Consider the following 23,642-nt stretch of genomic DNA (forward strand, 5'->3'; position numbering starts at 1 on the left):
TACTCTGATAGTAGGTCCCATACTCTGTCAGTAGGTTCTATACTCTGTTAGTAGGTCCCATACTCTGATATTAGGTCCTGTAGTAGGTCCCATACTCTGATAGTAGGTCCTGTAGTAGGTCCCATACTCTGTCAGTAGGTTCTATACTCTGTTAGTAGGCCCCATACTCTGCCAATAGATCCCATTCTCTGTTAGTAGGTCCCGTACTCTGTTAGTAGGTCCCATATTCTGATAGTAGGTCCCATACTTTGATTGTAGGTCCTGTAGTTGGTCCCATACTCTGCCAATTGCTCCCCTACTCTGTTAGTAGGTCCCATACTCTGCCAGTATGTCCCATACTCTGTTAGTAGGTCCCATACTCTGATAGTAGGTCCTGTAGTAGGTCCCATATTCTGATAGTAGGTCCCATACTCTGATGGGAGGTCCTGTAGTAGGTCCCATATTCTGATAGTAGGTCCTGTAGTAGGTCCCATATTCTGATAGTAGACCCTGTAATAGGTCCCATACTCTGTCAGTAGGTTCTATACTCTGATAGTAGGTCCCATACTCTGTCAGTAGGTTCTATACTCTGTTAGTAGGTCCCATACGCTGATAGTAGGTCCTGTAGTAGGTCCCATATTCTGATAGTAGGCCCTGTAATAGGTCCCATACTCTGTCAGTAGGTTCTATACTCTGATAGTAGGTCCCATACTCTGTCAGTAGGTTCTATACTCTGATAGTAGGTCCCATACTCTGTCAGTAGGTTCTATACTCTGATAGTAGGTCCCATACTCTGATAGTAGGTCCCATACTCTGTCTCATAGTCTGCTCTTCTCACACTCAGGGTATTGTAGATCTCCTATTCATGCCCTTTTCCTTTCTATCCTCCTCTCTCACAAACACATATCCAAGCTAGAATCCAAGCTAACCCTGTTAAAACAATATGCATGTGTGAAATACCAAACCCAAATACAGTATGCTCAAGTGAAAGGTGACATGACATTCAAAACCTAATGAGTAGAACACAGTGTATGATGAATTGATGACATTGCACTATATTTAGAACTGATCAGAGTGCATCCATTATGGGCTATAAAAGAGAGCTTGATTCATCAGCTTGATTGTTTGTGTACTGACTACTTGTAATTCATGCAGAGGTCTATGCTGGCCAGGCAGTGCCATCCTGTTGAGACAGACAATGAGGAGGTGATTTATAACAGTCTAAATGGGACATAGAGAGGCCAGTGGGGCATTAGACGAGCCCTGCCATGAGTCCCACATGACATTTAGGCTGGTCTCTTCCACATTTGTCCCCATCCCTTCCATCTCTATCACTTAGTTTATCAGACATCTCTCCATCGATTGGTTGGTGTTTGAAGATGGCTAATTTTAGAGCGGGCTAAGAATAGACTGATGAGCAGAATAGACCAATGAGGAGTGATGTAGGTTTATGAACTCAGAGCTCTGAGAGACAATAGTGCTGGTCTAGTAGTAAGCAACCTGCTGTGATCCAGACTAGGTGGTGAGGGAGAAAAAGCTGTTGTCACTTTATTCATTCTGATCTGATGTGCTTCACTTAATAGGGACAGACTGCATCCTGGATAATTGCATTGTTGTTATCATAGTAGTTATAGAAGAACAACATGGTATAAGGGACAAAGTATTGCCATGTAATAATAATATAATTTTTTTGCATATCCCAACTGGGGTCACGGCCTTGATCTGCCATTATCAATGGCAACCCTGGGAGGGTTAAGTGCCTTGCTCAAGGGCACATAAACAGATGTTTCACCTTGTCGACTGGGATTCAAACTGACAACCTTTCAGTTACTAGGACCGTCGCTAACCACTAGGCTACCTGCCGCGAGGTGTATCTCTCGAAGAGTTTCCTTCTAGTTTTATATCTTGAAGATTGGACATCAAATAAAATGGAATCAAACCAAAACACAATGATGATGATGATGATGGTTATGATAATTATGATTTCCAAAGCAATGACAACATACATTAGTTTAGAACAGCAACATGTCCCTGCTGGCGGTATGTACAGCATTACCCTTCTCCCACTTCCAGTCCCAGTCCAGCTCCAGTGTTCCTATCCTCTCCGGTCCAGGGTTTGGCAGCAGCCTGCCATCTGTGCAGCAGAGTAGTCTCTCGTGCACTGGTGTCTGATGTCGCACTAGGCATGAGAAGAATGTCATTGACGTCAGTGCAGTCCCTGTCAGAGAGAGTGGCACCCCACCCACTGATACCAAATCAGAGAGGGAGAAAGATAACGAGAGAGGGATAACGAGAGAGGGAGAGAGATAACGAGAGGGAGAGAGATAACGAGAGAGGGAGAGGAAGAATGATACACGGAGGGAGAGGGAGGGAAAAGGAAAAAGATGAAGAGGAGGAGGAGAGGCAGAGAAATGTAAAAGAGAGGGTGAGGGAGGGGGCAAAGAGGAAAAAGTAATGTAATGCCGATGTTTGTGAGGGTTGTGAGTTATGTTGGGAATATTACTGTACATGTGGCACACACATACGCACACACACTCCATTGCCCTCCACCCTGCCCTTTCCCACCTAGACAAAATGAATACCTACGTGAAAATGCTGTTCATTGACTACAGCTCAGCGTGCAACACCATAGTGTCCTCGAAGCTCATCACTAAGCTAAGGACCCTGGGACTAAACACCTCACTTTGCAACTGGATCCTGGACTTCCTGACGGGCCGACCCCAGGTGGTGAGGGTAAGCAACAACACATCCTCCATGCTGACCCTCAACACAGGGCCCCTCAGGCCCTGTTCACTCACAAAGTTTGCCGACGACACAACGGTGGTAGGCCTGGTGGTGGTAGGTCTGATCACTGACGGCAATGAGACAGCCTGCAGGGGGAGGTCAGAGACTTAGCAGTGTGTTGCCAGGACAACAACCTCTCCCTCAGTGTCAGTAAGACCAAGGAGCTGATCGTGTACTACAGGAAACAGAGGGCCGAGCACGCCCCAATTTACATCGACGGGGCTGTAGTGGAACAGGTCGAGAGCTTCAAGTTCCTCGGTATCCACATCACTAAGGATCTATCATGGTCCAAACACACCACCACAGTTGTGAAGACGGCACGACAATGCCTCTTCCCCCTCCGGAGGCTGAAAAGATTTGGCATGGACCCTCATCCTCAAAAAGTTCTACAGCTGCACCATCGAGAGCATCTTGACTGGCTGCATCACCGCTTGGTATGGCAACTGCTCGGCATCCGACTGCAAGGCACTACAGAGGGTAGGTGTGTATGACCCAGTACATCACTGGGGCCGAGCTCCCTGCCATCCAGGACCTCTATACCAGGCGGTGTCAGAGGAAGGCCCAAAAAACTGTCAAAGACTCCAGCCAACCAAGCTACAGGCTGTTCTCTCTGCTACCGTACGGCAATAGCTACCAACAGGACCCTGAACAGCTTCTATACCCAAGCCTTAAGACTTCTAAACAAGACTGCAACATAGCTAATCAAATGGCTACCCGGACTACCTGCGTACAGGTACATACCTACCTCAATTTCCTCGTACCCCTGCACATCAAATCATATAGCCATGTTATTTTCTACTCCCTATATAATATAGTCATGTTATTTTCTACTGCCTGTATATAGCCATGTTATTTTCTACTCCCTGTATATAGCCATGTTATTTTCTACTCCCTGTATATAGCCATGTTATTTTCTACTCCCTGTATATAGCCATGTTATTCTTACTTGTTATTTATATTTGTTATTCACTGTGTATGTATTCCTCGTGTCATTATTTCATTTTTTAAAATGTTATTTTACCTTATCTTTATCTTATCTTTAACTCTGCATTGTTGGACCCTTTGTTGGACCCATAAGTAAGCATTTCACACCTGTTGCCTACGAAGCATGTGACAAATAAAATGTGATTTGATTTGAATGTTCTTTACTTTGCGCCAGCTGTCTTACTGTACATTAGTTCATAATCAGACACACTCCAGTGCCTACAGTATGTGTGTTTCTTAATCCACAGCTGATTGCTCTCTCTGTATGCTTTAGTTACACACATGGTGTAATGCAACATGTCTAGGGTTGCAAAGCTACTGGTAATTTACCAAAGTGACCGGAATCTTCAGTCATTTTGGTGATTAACAGAAAATCTATGGCAATCTATCGTAATGTTGGTCATTTATACTTGAATAACTTATTAAAAATGTATTCATTCATATATAGTATTCATTCTTTATATCTGTGTCCATTTTGTCTATGAGTTTCTAATGTATAGACCATATGATTCAAGAGAAAATAGCCAAATTAATGAAAAAAGCATGTAATCAACAATGACATTGTTTTCAATTTCCTCTGCAACTCGTCCAACTATTGACTTTTTTCACAACTGGCACCAGTTTGACGCCAAAACATTGACAGCAAATACATATTGACATAGTAAAATAAAAAAGTGTGTAAAAGTGTGTAAATGTTTTTAAGGATATTTCATGACGAAACCGTTATTAAACGCCAATGTTATTCACTAAATTGATGGTTTATATTTAGGAAAATGTTTTACAGCTTTGTCATTCAACTTTTTTTGTCATCTTAGTTAATTATTTCATATATTTTACATATGATAAGGCCAGAGAGAGGGCCAGAGATAGTTACGGACAATCTGATAATCTAAAATACCCTAAAGGGCCGCTAGATGTATTTTTATAAATTACATAAAATCTGGTAGTTTACTAGGAAACTTAGACATTCTCCTGTAATACATCCTGCCTTGGCAACCCTAACCATATCCCATTGCCTTAAAAGTTCTCCCCAATTCTAATTTAGACAATATTAATATTAATTGGCTTTTGAGGTGACACATTTTATTCATGTATGACTTGCATACATTTGCAGTGGAAATAGGGAATATGGACTACAATAGGAATGAAAAATATTTGATACACTGTTATTTCAGGTTTGAAAGGGGTTAGAATAGACTTCTGACACCTCAACCATGACATTGTTTGAAACTGTCTGTCTTCACCCGTATTATTTAGACTGTTCCTTTTGAAAAAGCTTCTACTAGTTCACTGTCAGACATCTGTCTGAGGCACATACTGCATGGTACATCTCTTTTTCTCCATCCCTCTTTCTCTGTCTCTCTCCTTATCTGTACATCACCCCTCCCTCTCTGTAGAATGGATACACACATTGAGCTCCAGGTCTACTGCCCCATACTCCAGGCCAGGCTTTCAGTGCGGCCCTCCCCTATCCACAGTGCAGTCCTCTCAGGCTTTAGGTACAAGCTCTGAGGAAGAGCATCGATCTGCCGTCTGGATACCAGGGAGGCTACACACACAGCATCTATAGGACGGAGCCCAGACACAACACACACCCATTGGATTATAAGCACTTTTGTCTCTGGATAGCGTTGACGTGTAGCTTTTATGCTCCAGGGAGGCTGAGAAGGCAGAGTGATGTGTTATGGTTAGCTCTCCATCTGGCGCGTGTGTGTGTGTGTGGTGTGTGCGGTAAGCACTCACCCCCCAGCAAGCCGGCCAGGCAGCCAACCAGCATGCTACAGTGTGCTCCCCATTGTTCCTGCCTGGAGATGAAAACCTGCTGGGTGTGAGATTGTGGTTTGGACAGCGTCTGGACCTACTGCCCCTCCTCCTCCATCCCTCCCTCATCCCTCCTCTCGGCAGACATGGGCCTGCTAATTAAACTGCTCTTCATCCTGCTCCATGACTGGAATTATATATCTTCTATTGACTGTATACTGAACCTCAGACACACACATCATTGAGAGACTGGGATTGTGTTGTTCTGCATATGTGTGTATGTATGCATGTGTATGTCTCTGTTTTATTGTTTTATGTATCAGATCTGAACCTAAAGGCCACCCTCCATATTCCCTGTCTCTGCTGTGATTTTAACTGAGGCACACTCAACAGCCTTCCTGCTCTGTAACGCTGGATGCTCATGTAAAGGACGTCACACTGTTTGCTTAGCGAGTACCACCTTCCTCCTGATTCAGCCCATATCTGGTGTGAACTCAGGACCTGTGCCTTGCTAGCACACGTGACTGCCCTCCTGCGTCTTGCCAGTCAGCGCCACATGAAAAGCTAGCTATTCGCTGGCGCAAGTGGGGACACTTCAGGCTGAGGAGTATGTTTCACACATCCCCATGTGCTACACTCCGCTCTGGTTGACCATGTTCGTTCCCCGTCTCTCACGCTTCCAGGACTATACGCCCCTGTCATTCCTCCAAAGGTTTGGACAGTAGGACTTTTGGACACGGGGGTGGGGGGATCTCTGGCTTTGAACAACCTGGTTCAGGGTCTTGGTCTCTGGGATAGGATTCAGGACTCTAGGCCTCTCTGGTATCTCCCTATCAGGGTGTCTGTCTTGGGGTGGAAATCAGACTTGTGACTTGGCCCCTCTCACTCTCCTACTGGCCCCTCTGCACCAGTATGAAGAGTCACCCATGCGTCCACTCGGGGCATCTCAGCATCGCTGTGTGTGGGGAGGCAGACCCCGGGCCAGCTGCCTGCGCTAGGCCCCTGAAGCGCCCCTGTACTGACCCCCTGCCCCCCTGTCTCGTCCCCCCAGAGGAGGCCTACCAGAAACTGGCCACCGAGACGTTGGAGGAGCTGGACTGGTGCCTGGACCAGCTGGAGACCCTGCAGACCAGACACTCAGTTGGCGAGATGGCCTCCAACAAGGTAACAACAAAAACCTTTCCCTTATGTGTCATATTTATTTATTTATTTTTTCGTTTTTGTTTAAAACAGGTGAGTAATTGGATGACCAATTGTCATTTGCAATTGAGATTGTTGGCTTCCCACATGGTTGGAACAACAACAACAAAAACTATTTTCTCTCTCTCTCTGGCCTCTTCGTGCCTCTTCTACAACAGTTGTATCTGTACTAATATTCGTATTAATTCATACATCTCTTTTGTATCAGTATCTGTATCTGTATCTAGCATTGTCATGCAGGGAGGGAGGTGTGCAGGGAGCATGCTCAGCTCAGCTCTCTCCAGCAAGGCCTTGACGTGCTGCATGCTGATCAGCTCTGGGCTCTGCTGAGAGACTGCCTGCCTGCTGATGTCACACCCCGTGATGTCACAATAGGGGGATGGGCCTGGCATGAGATACAGGAGAGGCAGGCAGACAGACAAATGGATGGGACACAGTCAGACACAGATCTGGTAACACTACCAGATGGCAGTACAACCACAGACAGACAGACAGACAGACAGACAGACAGACAGACAGACAGACAGACAGACAGACAGACAGACAGACAGACAGACAGACAGACAGACAGACAGACAGACAGACAGACAGACAGACAGACAGACAGACAGACAGACAGACAGACAGACAGACAGACAGACATACAGAAGCACAGGCTCTACTCTGTAGCATTGTCACTCTGTAGCATTGTCGCACACACAGCTATCCCTGGTTTCCATAGCAACACACACAGGCCTGGTTGGCTTACCGTCTCACTCCAGCACACAGTAATGGTGCTCCAATACATACACACAACCATCAACCTACAACATAGCATTTCATGACTATAACATCAAATTGAAGTATTTCATTCTGTAAATACAGAACAGTAGCATTGGATACTAGAATAGCAGTATCATTCATATATATTTGTGTTATTTTGTGCTATTCGTATATTGTGCTATACACTGCACAGGAAGGCTTATAATAATGGCTGGAATGGAGTGAATATAATGGTATCAAACACATGGAAACCAGGTGTTTGATAACATTCCATGAATTCTGTTCCAGTCATTACTATGAGCCTATCCTCCCCAATTAAGGTGCCCCCAGCCTCCGGTGATACACTGAGTGTACAAAACATTAAGAACACCGGCTCTTTCCATGACACAGACTGACCAGTTGAAAGCAATGAGTCCTTATTGATGTCACTGGTTAAAACCACTTCAATCAGTGTAGATGAAGGGGAGGAGATAGGTTAAAGAAGGATTTTTAAGCCTTGCGACAATTGAGACATGGATTGTGTATGTGAGCCATTCAGAGGGTGAATGGGCAAGACAAAATATTTAAGTGCCTTTGAACAGGGTATGGTAGTAGGTGCCAGGTGCACTGGTTTAAATGTGTCAAGAAAATCAACGCTGCTGAGTTTTTCATGCTCAACAGTTTCTCGTGGTGTGTATCAAGAATGGTCCACCACCCAATGGACATCCAGCCAACTTGACACTGTGGGAAGCATTGGAGTCAACAAGCATGCCTGTGAAACGCTTTTGACACCTTGTAGAGTCCAGGTCCTGACGAATTTAAGCTATTCTGAGGACAAAAAGGGATGCTGCTCAATATTAGGAAGATGTTCATAATGTTTTGTACACTCAGTGTGGCTATAGAGGGTTCGCAGGTTGCATCGTGTGCATTATAAAGGACTTAAGTAGAACTTAGAGTACAGGCTGGGTGTTCATAAGAGCTAGCTGGTGTAATTGCATGTACTGTATGTAATGGTGACATCATAGTTATTGTTACACAGGAGTGATGTCATTCCATAGAGATTGTTTGTTTTGGACTGATGCCCAACTGAGCATTCTACTCGATGCATCGTCAATGAGTGCCGATGACGATTTAATCAAAAGTGTATTACAACGGCTTGGAAATACAGTGCCGTTCAATAGGAGGAAAATAATTAGTAGGAGAACCTTGTATCATTTTGATGTTGGCAGATTGACTTTAGACGCAGTATAAGCTTCGCTAGTTAGCTAAGATTGAGCGGAGGACACTGGATTTTAGATAGCTAACGTTAGCATTTCTAGCTATTTTTGACTAACTTTCCTAGCTAAAGACAACATTGCCATCTGTCTAAAGTAAATTTGACGACATGATAATGCAGGCAAAGTTGTGTCCTACTAAATATTTGACCAGTTTAGCAATGTCATCGTATTTCCAGGCACCATAGTATAATTTAGAACAACAGTTGTTAGCCTCCGTCCAGAATGAATGGGCTTTTCACGACTTTAGGGCACCACTATTGCACAGCCGGTAGAGGGCGGCTTGAGAAGGTTCACGACGTGATGGATGTGAAACCTATTAATTACTAGAGGGGCTATGTCATAAACTCTCAGAGTTCTAAAATAGGATCAAAATGGTGGGCATATTTGTCAGGGGGAAATTCAAACTATTCTAATTGGAATGAATGGCAGTAGAAGCATAATCCAGATTTTACTTATGAAGGATAATAAAAGTAAGGCATGTAATATATAAGAAATTGTATAACAGAATTATTACCAACCCCAAATCTTGTCATATAATTAGAAATACAGTTTATACGGGTTTTATACACATTTTCTGTATAAATAGCCTCTAAAATATATGTAAACAGACCATAAATGTCAAAATTGTTGTATCCTTGGAAAGCTGTGAGTGCTATTATATGATACAATATCAGTACTTGTTGCATTTCCAACTTGTCTAAGTCCTATCATCAACTGATCTGAGCCAGTGTATGTCTGTGGATTGACTGCATTGTTTGAATGGAATGTTGGCATATTGGCAGTTAATTAGAAAAATGTATAGAAATATTCCTTTAAAACTGGCTAGCTAACAAACATACCACCGTTCAAAGGTTTGGGGTCACTTAGAAATGTACTTGTTTTTGAAAGAAAAGCACAAAAAAATGTCCATTTAAAATAACATCAAATTGATCAGAAATACAGTGTAGACATTGTTAATGTTGTAAATAACTTTTATAGCTGGAAACGGCAGATTTTTTATGGAATATCTACATAGGCGTACAGAGGCCCATTATCAGCAACCATCACTCCTGTGTTCCAATGGCACGTTGTGTTAGCTAATCCAAGTGTATCATTTAAAAGGTTATTTGATGAGCGCCGAAAAAGGCATATACTGCATCAATGTTCTCATCACCTTTTCAAACGTCCGAAATCTCTGGGTATTTCTAGTGAGCACCTTGTATTTTCCAGCCACCTATTTGATTATGTCACACTCACATGTCATTATTGTCCCTGATCTACCCTGAAATTGTAGAAAGACATATTGGTTATTGATAGCAAAGGGCATGTTGTATTAATAATGGACATGTGTCATTATGTGGAATCATGTGTAAACTGTGTGTGTTGTTAGCTTTTACATACACACAAAAATCTTCCACCAAAATAAAAGTGAGAAAACAAACAATAGCTCTAGATATGAGATCCATTTGATTGGGTCTATATTCCGTAGGGAATTCCTATTTTGGGTCCCACTTCAAATTACATACAAGTCTCAGCTGAACATGGTGTGATTTCTACCCAAAGGTGTGTGTTCACACCTCTTCGCTGAGCTATCAATAGCATACCGGCTAGCTAGCTGACCGTGTGTGTGCGTGTGTGTGCGCATGTGTGCATGTGTGTGCACACGCATTTGTACGTGCATGGGTGTTTTGTGGGCCTGTGACGGCCTGTTCTTAGTCTCTTGGACCCAGGCAGAGGTGCTATATCTCTCTCAACGGGTGACCAGCAGTCTCATCTGTTCCAGCAGCTGTTAACTACCCACATTCCATTCTGGGCACCTTTGGGGACGCAAGGTGTAAAGTAATCTGAGACACGACAGTACCCTCACACTGATATAGTGGCTCTGTCTGTCTACTATCTACTGAGGGTATTTTGGTTGTCCCAAGGCTTTACTTCATTGTTTTAGGTAGGAAACTAATAGTGTACTAATCTAAGTATGCCCCACCAGTCTAGTTTGCCATTCTAAATACTTTGAGGTGGCATGTTCATTTAAGCAAAACTCTATCCTGCTCTCTTTTCCTCTGTTAATGATTTGAATGTGTTCTGACTACTATCCATCCATACTCCATCCAAACTGCCTCAGAAGTACACATACAGTGGTGCTGTACCCATCCCTAGTTCAGAGAAACCACAGCCAGGTTATTGCTCGCCATACAACTCTGGACCATGGGTTGTGTCCCAAATGGGACCATATCCCCTATATAGTGCACTTCTTTTGACCAAAGGACAAAGCCATGGTCTCATAGTCAAACTAATGGAATCCAGCTTCATGTATGCCCCTTAGTGAAGTGGCATACAGTATTCTCTATGCTGTACTAACTGTTCCAGACAGTCCAGTGATGCTCATGACTTGTGAAAGTTTAATGGGATTTAAACGTGTGGTTTTCTCCCAGGAAGTTTGCCTGAATTATTTTCAGTGTGAATATTGCATGACCAAGATGAGACAATCTCCGCTTCCAGCAAGTGTCTCACAGATTACCTCAGCTAGATGACACACACACAGCACAAGCAAACAGTATGTCCCCATCCCGCTGTACTGCACAATTTTTTTTTAAATATGGGGGGAAAACTCCTCAGAGGACTAACTTCCAACCTCGACCTCAGCCAATTACACAGAAGGATGAGCTCACTCTGCTCCTGTCCAGCCAATTAGCTGTGGTGATGAGCTCACTGTTTTCCCTATCCTCTCCCTGATAGGCTGTGTGTGTGGATGAGGGCAGCAGCCGTGTGCTTCAGTGTGTGTGATAGACAGGCAGAAGCAGCCTTATTTACAAACCATTGACAGGAGACCTTCTCTCTCCACGAGCACCGGCAGCATCCAAGCATCCTCCTCTCACTTCATCTATTATTCACACACCCCAGCTGTGTGTGTGTGTGTGTGTGTGTGTGTGTGTGTGGGTGTGTGTGTGTGTGTGTGTGTGTGTGTGTGTGTGTGTGTGTGTGTGTGTGTGTGTGTGTGTGTGTGTGTGTGTGTGTGTGTGTGTGTGTGTGTGTGTGTGTGTGTGTGTGTGTGTGTGTGTGTGTGTGTGTGTGTGTGTGAGAGAGAGAGAGAGAGACAGAGAGAGAGAGAGAGAGAGAGAGAGACAGAGAGGATGCTCTCATCAGAGCCCCGGGCACCCACACTCTGTCCCCAGCTTCCCCAGAGTACAGTGCTCCAGTCAGGATCCTGGACTATTGCTTTCCCAATGGAGAGGTACGGAGCAGATATGACAGACTGTGTTCAGTGGATGGACCTGCTGTACACCTCAAAACTCCTCTTATTCATGGACTCTGTGCTCTCACTGTATTGAGCTGCTTTTGCTGGTGGTCTCTCTCGCCTGTTTCTGTGTGCTGTAGCTGGCTCTAGTCTGCCTGTTCTCTTTATATTTGGACCACATATTTAGTTTTTTCAAAATGCCTGAGGCCAACTACCTGCTCTCTGTGTCCTGGGGATATATCAAGGTAAGATGTGAGGTAGATTTTATTATTCTAATACTATTAATATATTGTTTTCTGAAAAAGCAGCCATCATTCCTCTGATGAGGTGAGAATGATGTCATTACCAGACAAAGGAAAAGCAGGCTTGTCCCTGACATCCACTTGAACTTTGTTTATTTGAGCTGTAAATAGAGAGACAAAGGTGTTGTGTGACATAATCCATGTGTACTTCTGGCATTCTAAATAAATGGTAGTATGGCTGGGTGTGTCGTCTGCAGCTGCCCCAGTTGGTGTGATAATGGTGTTGCTCTCACTGCCGGCTACAGATGCCTCTATGGAAGAGTATGTTCACATGACTTATAGCTTATAGCATACAGGGACTAGTTTTGGTATGAAATGCTGTGTGGGAAAGGGTGACATTGAGTGCATTGGTGAATATCAAAGGGCTGTATCGACCGCAGTCACTTTCTAGAACAAAGATTATTTTGCTTTGGGTACCAAAATAATTGCAGCGACTCTATTGTAAGGAAGGGAAGATTCAAGCTTCACCAACATGTCCAGCGATACAGAGATGTTCAGCACTTTGTTCCACACTCATATACACAGTGTATGTCTGTTTGATCGCTTGAAGGTGTTGAGTTCAAATCCCTTAGTTTGGCCAGGCTAACGCGGGGTCAACAATTTCCAGGTTTAGAATGAAATGTAAATGTTGTCAGCACTACAGTTGAGGACAGTAGACGCTAGGGCTGGAAAATTGCTAGGGACCTCACGATACGATATTCTCATGATTCTCACGATTTTATATGTGTTACGATTCAATACTGCGATTTTACTATGATTTTGACGTTCGAAACAAATTGCTGACAATACCTGCTGCAGAGAGACAATAGAGAGCATGAAGAAACAAGTTCTGATCAGTCAGGGAAGTAATAGTGCTAAAAACATGTTGGCTCACTATTTAAAAAGAATATGGAGAACCAGCTATAGGATGAAAAATATTGGCGTTTTGGTGCAGGTACGGCCGACTAGCGCTAGCTAACGCTACCTATAGTAGCCCAAAAAAAATGATTTTATTAATCGATACTTGGAGACAATATCGATAAAATATTTTCCCAAAATAATATTGTAGTATCATATTGTAATAGTAGACGCTCTTAGAAATATCACTATAGGTTCTTGGGCTTTATCTACTTGCGATGTCTTTGGGATATTGTAGCTAAATCTAATTTACAAATTATAGCCTATATCTGTGTGAAACTAGATACATATAACTAGATACAGCCTTCATACAGCCTTCTGTGTGAAACTAGATACATTTAACTAGATACAGCCTTCATATAGCCTTCTGTGTGAAACTAGATACATTTAACTAGATACAGCCTTCATACAGCCTTCTGTGTGAAACTAGATACATATAACTAGATACAGCCTTCATATAGCCTTCTGTGTGAAACTAGATACATTTAACTAGATACAGCCTTCATACAGCCTTCTGTGTGAAACTAGATACATATAACTAGATACAGCCTTCATATAGCCTTCTGTGTGAAACTAGATACATTTAACTAGATACAGCCTTCATATAGCCTTCTGTGTGAAACTAGATACATAAAACTAGATACAGCCTTCATACAGCATTCTGTGTGCTTAACCAAATACATTTGTGGGTTGGGACCGCTGATGTAGCTGTGGTGAGAGAGCGCTGCAGGAAGGTGCGATAAAATGTATCATTTTACGGAACTGCTTCGCGGCGCTCGCTGAAGCCTTCAGCCTGGTTTCGCAATCACTGTTTTTTAAGAGTTCAGCTACACATTCCTCTGAATGTCCTCCAAATCGAAGGCCAAAGCTAAATTTGGGTCTGCCATTCCAGAGGGCGAGACTGAGGGAGAGTGGGAGCAAAGGATATGGAGAATGAAAGTGGGTGATGGAGAATTGGGTTACTGATTACATCAGAACTGTTGCTAGCAGGGGGGTGCAGCGGGTATCTCACCTGATCTGTACTCCCTCCAACCTCTCAACTGTGTGTGTGTGTGTGTGTGTGTGTGTGTGTGTGTGTGTGTGTGTGTGTGTGTGTGTGTGTGTGTGTGTGTGTGTGTGTGTGTGTGTGTGTGTGTGTGTGTGTGTGTGTGTGTGTGTGTGTGTGTGTGTGTGTGTGTGTGTGTGGAGCATGCTGTAATAGTACTGATTAAAGTGTGGTGTCTCACAGTGTCTGCTGTTTCCCTTCTAAAAGACTCTCCTACCTTTAGAAATTACTTTAGCCGGGGCCTTCCGAGTGGCGCAGTGGTCTAAGGCGTTACTACAGACCCGGGTTCATTCCCAGGCTGTCCCACTTTGGGAGTCCCAAAGGATGGCGCACAATTGGCCCAGTGTGGTCTGGGTTAGGGGAGGGTTTGGCTGGTGGGGCTTTACTTGGCTCATCACACTCTAGTGACTCCTTGTGGCGGGTCGGGTGCCTGCAGGCTGACCCCGGTCGCCAGTTAAACAGAGTTTCCTCTGACACATTGGTGCTTCTCGGTTAAGCTGGCGGGTCATTTTCTGAAGGACGTATGCCTGTTGGGGAGTTGCAGCGATGAGACAAGATCGGGGTGTAAAATAACAATAAATATAAAAAGATAATATATGACTTTGGCCCTCAATGGCAGATATGGCCATACAGAATCCTCCAATTTGTGCGTCAGGATTCCACCAACATAACTTAAATCATACAAAATCATGATTGACACATCTAGTGCAGAATGTAACTCCATATTTTTTTCCCTGGTATACTACACACTGTAACCCCTTCTCTCTGTGTCCGTATGTCTGTGTGTGTCTGTGTGTGTGTCTGTGTGTGTGTGTTGTGTTCCAGTTCAAGAGAATGTTGAACAGGGAGCTCAGCCACCTGTCTGAGATGAGTCGCTCAGGGAACCAGGTGTCAGAGTTCATCTCCAGCACCTTCCTGGGTGAGTGACCACAGTTACCACTGGGCTCCTCCCTGCTCATTCTGGACCCTGTAGAGATGCCAGAGCTGTGTCCCAAATGGCACCCTATTGGACGTCTCACTCACTGTCTCTTATTCTATGTGTTTGACACAGACAAGCAGCACGAGGTGGAGATGCCGACTCCCCAGACGCAGAAGGAGAAGGAAGACAAGAAGAATAGGCCCATGTCTGAGATCAGTGGGGTGAAGAAACTGCAGCACAGCTCCAGCCTCACCAACTCTAACATACCCCGCTTCGGAGTCAAGTGCGAGACTGAGGACGAACTGGCTAAGGTGGGCAGCAGTGGGAGAGAGGGTTAGGGAGAAAGAGGGATAGAGGGTGATATAGGGGAGAGAGTTTAGAGAGGAGGGATAGAGAAAGAGTAGAAGACCAAGAGTGTGAGGCTCTAAAACGAATATATCAGTGTATTAATGGTTGTTTTCCCTTTGCAGGAGCTGGAGGATGTAAATAAATGGGGCCTTAACGTTTTCAAAGTCACTCAGTTCTCTGGGAACAGGCCCCTGACCGTCATGATGCACACTATATTCCAGGTATACATGAGTTCAATTTGATCTGCTTTATTTTTGTTGATTGTACTAACATGACTTGTATCCACAGTCTACTACAATACAACATTATGTTTTTGTTTTGTTTTTCTTATAGGAGAGAGACTTGTTAAAAACTTTTAAAATTCCACTCGACACTTTTATAACCTACCTGATGACCTTAGAAGACCATTACCATGGCGATGTGGCCTACCACAACAACATCCATGCTGCTGATGTCACCCAGTCCACTCACGTGCTGCTATCCACCCCCGCTCTAGAGGTTGGACCCCTCAATCAATTAGTCAATTCATCAAGAACACTGCATTTGTATTTGTACAAAACCTAGACCCACAAAAATATACTTCAGCTTTAATTTGTCAGGATTGTAACTGACAGATTTCTGATTGCTGTTATTTGGTTGAAAGTCTGGTGTGACCCTGTACTGTCCGCTCTGCTGTTCCCAGGCTGTGTTCACAGACCTGGAGATCCTAGCTGCCATATTCGCCAGTGCTATTCATGACGTGGACCACCCTGGAGTCTCCAACCAGTTCCTCATCAACACCAGTGAGTCTAAATACAGACCTGACTTAACAGTTACGTCACTGACTTACACAAGGCATGATGGATGCCCTCTGTCTCTCCTCCGCATTTGGGATTAACACTCAACATCAAGCACACAGGTTACTAAACAACCCTACTGAGAGATTCAATCCACCCATGTGCACACACACACACAAACACACACCCCCTCCGTTGTGCCATGTGGTGTCTCCCTGAAGTCCAGAGGGGGATGCCCTGCAGCGAAGGCAGTAGGAGTCGTCAGTCAGGAAACACTAGAATGAGCCTCTGTCAGCCAGAACACCAGATCTGTTTAAGTGAATATTTATGTTAAAGCTATAAGAACCTCAACAACACCTCTTCATTGAACATGTCAAACATCTGAGTCAGTGTATGTGTGTTTGTCCCCCAGACTCGGAGCTGGCCCTCATGTACAATGACTCGTCAGTCCTGGAGAACCACCACCTGGCTGTGGGCTTCAAGCTGCTTCAGGAAGAGAACTGTGACATCTTTCAGAACCTCAGCAAGAAACAACGACAATCACTGCGCAAGATGGTCATCGACATCGTTAGTGACTGGATAGTAATCAGTAACCAATAGGAACATCTCTGAAATAGTGTTCACATCAGCTTAAAAAATGTCCATGGTTATACTTGAGTGCTACTGTTTACTTCTTCTATGTTATCAGATGTTACCAAACTCTCCATTAATATAGAAGATGTGTTCTATTGGTTTGTTCCTGGCAGTATTGTGACAGCCTGTGTTGTGTCTCTGGTGGTTCCCAGGTCCTAGCGACTGACATGTCCAAGCACATGAACCTCCTGGCTGACCTGAAGACCATGGTGGAGACCAAGAAGGTGACCAGCTCTGGAGTTCTACTCCTGGACAACTACTCTGACAGGATCCAAGTTTTGCAGAACATGGTGCACTGTGCAGACCTGAGTAACCCCACCAAGCCACTGCAGCTGTACCGCCAGTGGACCGACCGCATCATGGAAGAGTTCTTCACCCAGGGGGACAGGGAGAGGGAGAGAGGCATGGAGATCAGCCCTATGTGTGACAAACACAACGCCTCTGTCCAGAAGAGCCAGGTACCCCAACAAACCAGACGCACATGGACTGTAACACTCACTCTGCTTTGAAACAAACCACACCAAAACACTCATACAACCCCCCCCCCCCCAACACGCACACACCAAACACACACACACAAATCCTTTCTATTGTTTTAACTAACCCTCTCTGTCCTCTCTCCAGGTGGGCTTTATTGACTACATCGTCCACCCTCTATGGGAGACATGGGCAGACCTGGTGCACCCTGACGCTCAGGACATCCTGGACACTCTGGAGGACAACAGGGAGTGGTACCAGAGCACCATCCCCCAGAGCCCCTCACCTACCCTGGACGAGCCTGAGGACGGCAGCCGTCCCCCTGGTGGGGACAAGTTCCAGTTTGAACTCACCCTGGAGGAGGACGGGGAATCGGACACGGAGAAGGACAGTGGCAGCCAACCCGAGGAAGAGGATGAAGAAGAGGAGAACAGTTGTAGTGACTCAAAAACACTCTGTACGCAGGACTCAGAGTCGACAGAGATACTACTGGACGAACAGGTGGGGGAGGAGGAGGAAGAGGAAGTGGAGGGAGAGTCCTCTTCATCACAACCTCGTGTAGTGGAGGAGGAAGAGGAGGGGGAGGAAGGGGAAGAGAAACCAGCCGATACATAGCAGTGTATGGACTGCAACTAAACTTTTCTTCTTAGTAACCAGAGATTATTATTTCTAGAGTATTTTTTGGGTTTTATGGACTATGTCTGTTATTTTTTTGATATATTTATGTTTAGGGTTCCAAAGCGCACGCTGTTCACCCCTTGGCCACTCCTCCCTCCTCATCCTTGGTCAGCTTCTCAGACACACCCACTGGTACTTCTACAACTTTTTTGCACTCAGGAAAACTCTTTTCCATTCCCGTTTGTACCGGAGTAGTCTGTGTGTTACTTCACTTCAAAACCTAGTCCTAGTGTGTTGAAGTTACATTAAGGATTATGATTAGAGTTTAGAGTGTGTTTGATGCTGTTCATATACAGTATATCTCTACTCCTTTCAGCCTTGGCTGACCAATGGCGGTGTTTCTGTGTGTTATTAAGTGCCCATTCTTCAGAAGTGACTATAGTGTCTGTTTTTCTTAGTTGTTTGTATTTATCAGCAAAGCAACACGCTACATTGTTGTGTGGTCTGGATGAATGAAATCCCTACAGGACACGTCACGATGGAGAGAGGCGCTGCAGCACATTGAGAGAAATGCATTGTGGGAATTTAACAAGACACTTTTCTGAAGTTTACGTCTTCCTTGAAAACCTGACTAAAAAAGGCTAAGATCTTACAGCTCTAATGCTAGGTTTAACCTCGATAGAGTTTTTGTACCGTACCATACATAACATGGAGATCTATTGTAGATTCTACTTTTGTTAACCAAGATAAAAAAAGTGACTTTTGAAAACATTTGAAAGGCACTTGAAAACTGTTGATGAGAAATGCCTCATCTGCCACTGCTTTTCTGTGTGTAAAAGGGTAACTTACCAGTTATTGTTTTGGGGGAGTTTTGGGGAGTATTCTCAGAATTATAAATCAAGCCCTTGCCCCTACCCTCTACGCAGTAGATCTGAGAGGATTGGATAGATATTAGCGGATCCAATCCTCTCAGATCTACAGGAGTGCCTAAAGGGTAGGTGCTAGGGCTTGATTTGGGATTGCACGTTTATCAAAAAGCATTTACACTATTACTCCCATACCACTGTCCCCATGTTCGGTTGTCATAATCGCGCAACAATCATTTCAAGGATTGTTTTCACTGAAGAAAAACATGACACATGTTGACACATACTTGACTTTACGTTGAATGAAATAATTTTGTCTGACTGACCAGAAAGAATCCTTGAAGTTCTACTTATTGTTGCCTGCAGTAAATATGAGCGCATGTCATCGGACAATGCAATGCTTGTTAGAAGCATTGGAGTGCCGCATTGGAGTGCTGCAAGTGTACAGAGGTGATGTCACCACGCTCTGCTGTACTGTGGAAGTCTATGGGGGGTTTGATACCTATAGCAATGTTATAATAGAATTTTGGTAATTTGGCGGGTTGCGACACTTTTTGTGCTACGCACATGGTGACCTTATTTCCTATTACCTGTCAATCATGTCTCCATTTCCTGATTGTGGTGTAGGGAGGTGGTCAATTCGATTTCATATTCGGGAAGCAATTTATTGAATAATAGTTCAATAATAATAAATAATAATAAACACAGAGATGAATCTTTCAAATCCCTCAGATAAAGTAATATCTTTGTGAGATGTCTGAAATATGTACAGTGACAGTCATTATTACAACAACATTTGTGAGTGCTAATAAGAAACAAATCAATTCCGGTTCAATAATTGAAAGTTCCTCATTGAAAATAAATAGCTCTTTTCAAGTCTTGAATAGGAATTTCAATTCATATCCTGAATTTACTTCAAATGGAATTGACCACAGCCCTTACTGCAGGTCAGTAATATTTTCCAATGCACTACATGGTTGATGTTTTCACACATTAGCGGTCACAAACAGCCATTCTGATTCCCATGTAAAATAGCCTTTTGAGTGACTAAAATATCACTCATAATATTTTGGGGGGATAGAAATGTTCAACAACAACAAAATAACTACCAGGAAGTTTTAAATGACAGGCTGAGGTGGGGAGCTAATATTCATGAGCTTGCCTTGATTGACAGCTCTTAGAAAGGCCTATGTCATGAAACTTGGATGCAGTGAGCAGTGTTGCAGTAAAATCATCTCAAGCAGATTTGGTGAAACACAAAGCAACTCAAACAACATTGAAATTGCATCAATGATGTACATATTTGAATCTCCCATTCGGCATGTCTCTTGTGATGCGGTTCACAGCAGCACTGACAGATGTGTTGACATGACAACTGCGTCAGAGTTTTGTTCGACCCTTCCCCCCCTTTTGTTCCATGCTGTCTGAAGACCTAGCTAGCCACTAGCTAACACCAGACACAGATGAAAGGGGAGACATATAAGTATCTTTGCCATAGATGAATAGTGTCAACTTAAAATTATATTTGCTGACACCCTACAGTCTAAATTTGGCAGCAGTAGAGTAGCTATATAAACCAAACCCCTCCGCAAACACACCTTCTAAAATGTTGGTAACAAGGCGGTACTTATTTAAATTAGGTAAGAGAATATCATGTTACCGTTGGTGTGTTAAAATTAGAGTTAGGGTGATGTCACCCTATCCCTTTAATAATCCCGCCTCCTGAATCCAAGTGTTTGACTTGGGGAAGGGACCCACACTTTTTCAATGTAGAAGCAACAGTCATTTTTCATACTTCTGGTCATTGTACTTTGATTTGGTTTCTTCCAAATATCATCCAATTTGATTTAAAACATAATTTTGACTGTTCAAAATTGTCATTGTCATCACACTAACCTTGGATGTGTTTGTTTTGACCAAGAACACAAGACAATCAGCTCCATGGTGCAGTGGTCTCATAAGAAGACAAGTCGGCTATAGATAATGCCTTGATGTTTTCATATCTCACTACTTCACTTTTTTTAAATTAAAACTCGCCAAAACTCACGTGCTCATTAGGCTTGAACAAGACTCTATACACTTCAGCCAAGAGACTTTCTTTTACACGTTTCTATTGTTGTTGGTATTACAATTGATGCTATTATTTATTGATATATTTTTGTATTAGTTGTGTCTTTCTTGCCATATTAAGGCGGTACAGTAAAGCTTTCGCTGTAGCATAGACCGCAGTACAGACTTTCCAGTTACTATACCCAAATAGGCTTTCTTTCTCTAAATATGTACATACAGTATAAAAAATTCAAGAATTGTTAGAGTGCTTATTTGAAAAGAAATGTGTAATTTCAAATGTTTTATTTCATTCTTATGTTCTTGTGCCAAGTTGTTTTTCTCCATCCTCACCCGATGACCTTACCATAATACCGCTTTTCTGGTTGTATCTCTGTTTACAAACATATATTTATTCTGTTGTATATACTATAATTATTATTATTCTCATCATGATGCTGTTTGTTGTAAATTATTTACTCTTATCATCCCTTATGGTGATGGTGTGGCTGTACCTCTTGTTGAGAGAATGTTTATTACACATGCTTATTCAGTGTAAAATGATCCGTTGGTATTAGTTATCTGAGAAGCTTGCTCAGAGCGAAGGAGGACAGGGGAAAGCCAAATAGTTTTTTAGAGGAAGCTGTTCCTTGGCCCATGGGCTGTGCCTTAAATTCAACATGCCATGTTTTAGTGTGTCTTTTGTTTTTCTTCTCCTCGTTTGCTGCATTAGATAGTCTTGTGGTTTGACCTGACCTGACCCAGACAATAGCCTCGAGTTGTGAAAGGAACTCATGAAATAATGTTGCCTTTTTCCTTCACAGCCAAATCAGAAATATTATGTGAACATAGGAAAAAAGGCAGCACGTGCTACACATTCTGTTGTCAAGTTTGAAAACGGAGGTCATGGCTGTGGAGTTCCAGGTCGACTCGGGCCTAAAATCCACTAGATGAGTGGTGGCTTGGCCAAGCTGGATCTGTGGGGACGGTGGATCCTATAGGGTTGTGAAGCACCAAGACGTAGAGACACATCCACGTGTTCAGTCACTGCTGCATTTATTTAGGCTGAAACACTCACGATGTGCTACTCAGCCATGCTTGGCAAGCACGTTCACTCATACCACATGCAATATCCAAAACCACGGTCATCTTTCTGCTTGAAGAGGAGAAGGCTGGTAATTATGGAGTAAGGTGGGGTGGGGGTAAGGGGGGGTGTCATCCTAAAAACACGTCCTTCGATGGGGACTCTTATTTTGACACGCATACTGTAGATTCTAAACAGCCCTGGACCAATGGAATCAGTGGGTTCTTTTCTCATTTTGTGTTCTTATGGAATGAAAGAAATACACAAACTGTAAAACACAAACTGTAACTTCAAAAAGGTCTTCAGGACAATTATTTTTGGGTTATGTCTTTAGAATGCCAACTTGTCTGGAAGTTTCACAAGACAGTATAAAGTTATTTTAATGGATTCCTTGTTAATTGCAGTCTATTGGATAGCACTGTAGATCATAAACTTTCAGTAAAAAAAAAGAAAACTGAAGAAAAAATGTTTTTATATGCAACAGATGAAATAAAAGCATGGGTTGATTCTGCCTACCTGTTGGTCTCTTCTCTGTCATTATATAGGAACTTGTACAGTTTATTTAGTAAAGATAAGCCTGTCTGTGATGATGATGATGATGATTCTAACAATCTTTAAGTGAAGTTGGCTTGGAGCAGGGATGATGACTGGTTAGTCATTGTGACAGATTCAGAAATACACTGAACAAAAATATAAAGGCAGCATGTAAAGTGTTGGTCCCATGTTTCATGAGCTGAAATAAAAGATCCCAGAAATGTTCCTTATGCGCAAAAAGCTTTATTTCTCTAAAATTTTGTGCACAAATTTGTTTACATCCCTGTTCGTGAGTATTTCTCTTTTGCCAAGATAATCCATCCACCTAACAAGTGTGGCATATCAAGAAGCTGATTCAACAGCATTTTCATTACACAGGTGCACCTTGTGCTGGGGATAATAAAAGACCGCTCTGAAATGTGCAGTTTTGTCACACAACACAATGCCACAGATGTCTCAAGTTTTGTGTGAGCTTGCAATTGGCATGCTGACTGCAGAAATGTCCACCAGAGCTGTTGCCAGAGAATGTAATGTTAATTTCTCTACCATAAGCTGCCTCCAACGTCGTTTTAGATAATTTGGTAGTACGTCCAAACGGCCTTACAACCGCAGACCACGTGAATGGCATAGTGTGGGTGAGCGGTTTGCCCCATGGTGGCGGTGGGGTTATGGTATGGGCAGGCATAAACTACAGACAATGAACACAATTTCATTTTATTGATTGCAATTTGAATGCACAAAGATCCTGAGGCCCATTGTCGTGCCATTCACCCGCCGCCATCACCTCATGTTTCAGCATGATAATGCACAGCCCCATGTCACAAGGATCTGTACACAATTCCTTGAAGCTGAAAATGTCCCAGTTCTTCCATGGCCTGCATTATCACCAGACGTGTCACCCATTGAGCCTGTTTGGGATGCTCTGGATTGACGTGAACGACAGCATGTTCCAGTTCCTGCCAAAATCCAGCAACTTCGCAAAGCCTTTGAAGAGGAGTGGGACAACATTCCACAGGCCACAATCAACAGCCTGATCAACTCTATGCAAAGGAAATGCCGCGCTACATGAGGCAAATGGTGGTCACACCAGATACCGACTGTTTTGTTTTTTAAGACATTCCATTCATATGAGCAGTGACATTTTCTGTTTGCTCAGG

The 23,642-nt window shown here is 43.4% G+C and overlaps 1 protein-coding gene across 6 annotated transcripts in view; it reads left to right on the top strand.

Annotated features, from left to right (window-relative positions):
- Nucleotides 1–22,462, top strand: part of LOC139577053 (3',5'-cyclic-AMP phosphodiesterase 4D-like) — a 257,186-nt gene extending 234,724 nt beyond the window's left edge. For 4 of the 6 annotated variants that reach the window (XM_071403792.1, XM_071403793.1, XM_071403794.1 and 1 more), the window contains exons 6-14: nt 6,560–6,672; nt 15,010–15,103; nt 15,236–15,414; nt 15,574–15,672; nt 15,785–15,949; nt 16,134–16,233; nt 16,640–16,794; nt 17,013–17,318; nt 17,485–22,462. In XM_071403792.1, coding sequence (XP_071259893.1) covers nt 6,560–6,672; nt 15,010–15,103; nt 15,236–15,414; nt 15,574–15,672; nt 15,785–15,949; nt 16,134–16,233; nt 16,640–16,794; nt 17,013–17,318; nt 17,485–17,952 — 1,679 coding nt within the window. In that variant the 3' untranslated portion in view covers nt 17,953–22,462. Of the gene's footprint in view, nt 1–6,493; nt 6,673–11,598; nt 12,186–15,009; nt 15,104–15,235; nt 15,415–15,573; nt 15,673–15,784; nt 15,950–16,133; nt 16,234–16,639; nt 16,795–17,012; nt 17,319–17,484 lie in introns of those variants that run through there. The other 2 variants (XM_071403798.1, XM_071403796.1) reach the window with 2 other exon arrangements.
- The last annotated feature ends 1,180 nt before the right edge of the window (nt 22,463–23,642 follow it).

The sequence above is a fragment of the Salvelinus alpinus genome, chromosome 5, assembly GCF_045679555.1.
Source record: "Salvelinus alpinus chromosome 5, SLU_Salpinus.1, whole genome shotgun sequence".
NCBI lineage: Eukaryota > Metazoa > Chordata > Actinopteri > Salmoniformes > Salmonidae > Salvelinus > Salvelinus alpinus.